At 44.0% G+C, this 2,500-nt stretch overlaps 1 protein-coding gene across 1 annotated transcript; it reads left to right on the forward strand.

Annotated features, from left to right (window-relative positions):
* Nucleotides 1–200: 200 nt before the first annotated feature.
* LOC138867960 (uncharacterized) lies at nt 201–1,337 on the forward strand. The gene is made up of 4 exons (XM_070145245.1): nt 201–480; nt 538–645; nt 798–947; nt 1,279–1,337. The coding sequence occupies exons 1-4, from the start codon at nt 201–203 to the stop codon at nt 1,335–1,337; spliced, it is 597 nt and encodes a 198-aa protein (XP_070001346.1).
* The last annotated feature ends 1,163 nt before the right edge of the window (nt 1,338–2,500 follow it).

Here is a 2,500-nt window from a genome sequence, read left to right on the forward strand (position 1 = left end):
GAAAGAGGAGAGGGAGAGGAGAGAGAGAGCCGTGAGAGAGCCGTGAGAGAGAGAGAGAGAGAGAGAGAGAGAGAGAGAGAGAGAGAGAGAGAGAGAGAGAGAGAGAGAGAGAGAGAGAGAGCTCTCAGAGGCGAGTAGTAGGTGGCTACACCTACAACTGGTCAGGCCACAGCGACGGTCACCATCTCCAGGGAGTAGCCATGGCCATCTCCAGCAGACTCCATCCCTTGGTAGTAGATGCTTGTCGTGCGGCTCGTCTGACAGGGGATCGGAATTTGCACCGTTCCAAGGTGCTCAGAACTCGAGCGTTGTTAAGAAGGAACAAGGAACAGTTTATTAGGAGTCTTGAAGAGGAGGTAGAAGGCCATTTCTTAGTAAATGACCTTCGTCCTGCATACCAAGCCCTGAGAAACACGAACTCCAAGCCCTCTTCGGAGGTGATAGCAGTTCACTCAGTAGGTGGACAGATATCCTGTTGTGGTGCGGGAGCGTTGGGCTAAGTATTTGAGCAATTGTACTGGGTTGACCCACCAACAGTTAACTTGGATGAGGGTAGTGCCGGGATTCCGTTGCCGAACCCACCCATCAGTGAGGATGCTCCCTCCCTAACCGAAGTTAGGGGGGCGATCTCCAAGCTGAAGAGTGGTAAAGCAGCTGGTATATGTGGCATCCCAGCTGAACTGTTAAAGGCTGTTGGTGAACCTATGGCGCGCGGGTTGCATGTTGTCCTGGCTGCCATCTGGCGGTCTGGTACCGTTCCCCCTGACCTGTTGAGGGGTGTGGTCATCCCTCTCTAGAAGGGGAAGGGGGACCGATAGGACTGCAGCAACCACCGAGGCATCACACTGCTCCGTATACCAGAAAGGTTCTTGCCCATATCCTTCTGAGACGTATCAGGGACCACCTACTGAGGCATCAGAGGCCGGAGCAATCTGAATTCCCTCCTAGTAAGTCCACAATAGACTGTATCCTAGTGCTTCGAGTCATTATAGAGCGCCGTCGTGAGTTCGGGCGTGGGCTGCTTGCAGCCTACATCAACCTCAAGAAGGCGTTCGATACAGTGCATCGGGAATCATTCTTGAGACTGAGAGGAATTTCAACAAGGATTATTGGACTAATAGCAAGTCTGTATACTGGTACTGAAAGTGCTGTAAAGTGTGATGGGGCCTGTCAAGCTTCTTTCCTGTTAGCTCAGGAGTGAGGCAAGGCTGTGTCCTTGCGCCAACACTTTTCAACACTTGCATGGACTGGATACTGGGCAGTCTTTGGAATCCTTAGTGGTGGCTCTCAATGCATTAAGCAATGAAGTGAAGCCCTTGGGTCTAGAGGTCTCTTAAACCAAGGCCAAGGTCCAGGACTTTGTGGACTTACTAGGAGAACCTGTTCACTCGGTACGTGCTTGCAGCGAGGACATTGGAGTCACAGAGAGCTTTACATACTTTGGTAGTGTAGTTCGTAACTCTGGGCTGTCAGACCAGGAAGTCAGCAGACGGATTGGCCTGGCAGCAGGGGTCATGAACTCTCTCAACAAGAGTATTTGGTGATGTCGGTACCTGTTCAGAAGGACCAAGCTACGTGTCTTCAAGGCCTTGATAGTGCCAATTCTGCTATACGGTAGTGAAACCTGGACACTATCCTGCGCCTATATTACGTCCGCCGGTCCGACATCGTCGCTCCTGGTATAGGGGCCAAGTTTGCCGCTAACGGGGGGTTTCCGCGCAATGAAAACCTACATATTTGCATTGTATAGAGTGAGAGGAATCCAACGATACCAAAATCGTCGATATTGGAGCGGCGAAGGTAATATAGAAAATTACCTTAAATTATAAAATCAAATTAAATTTAAATTTGAGTAATTCTGGACGCTACTAACCGTGTTTATATACTACAAATGCCCAAGTGATGTATAACGGCATATCATCATCATCATTATTATTATCATTATCACCCTCCTCCGCCACCTCATCATCATCATCATCATCATCATCATCATTGTCATCATCATTATCATTACTATAAAATCTGATCCTTAATAACTTTATCACTAGTAATATTTGCAATATCATGGTGATGGATATCGTTATTATTAATTACTAATATTACTTTTATTACTGCTGAACTTATAATCGATAATAAATTCTTTATCAAATATACGATACTAATTATCTTTTATATCACTTTTACTATTGTAATTATGATTATTATCATCATTATTATTGTTGTTGTTGCTGTTGTTATCATCACTTCAATATCATTATAACTATCATTATCATCATCATTATTACTATCACTATCACTACCAATATCATCATCACATCAGCATGATTGTCATTATGATTACTAAATGTATTGTAATAATAACGACATTTATAATTATCATTATTGTTATTATAATCCTTGTTATCATTATTACTATTGTCAGCGTTTTTAATAGTAACAATTGTCATTTTCATTATAGTAATCGCTACTATTATCTTTATAATTTTTGTTGTTATAATAA

Source organism: Penaeus vannamei, chromosome 33, assembly GCF_042767895.1.
Source record: "Penaeus vannamei isolate JL-2024 chromosome 33, ASM4276789v1, whole genome shotgun sequence".
Classification (NCBI taxonomy): Eukaryota; Metazoa; Arthropoda; class Malacostraca; order Decapoda; family Penaeidae; genus Penaeus; species Penaeus vannamei.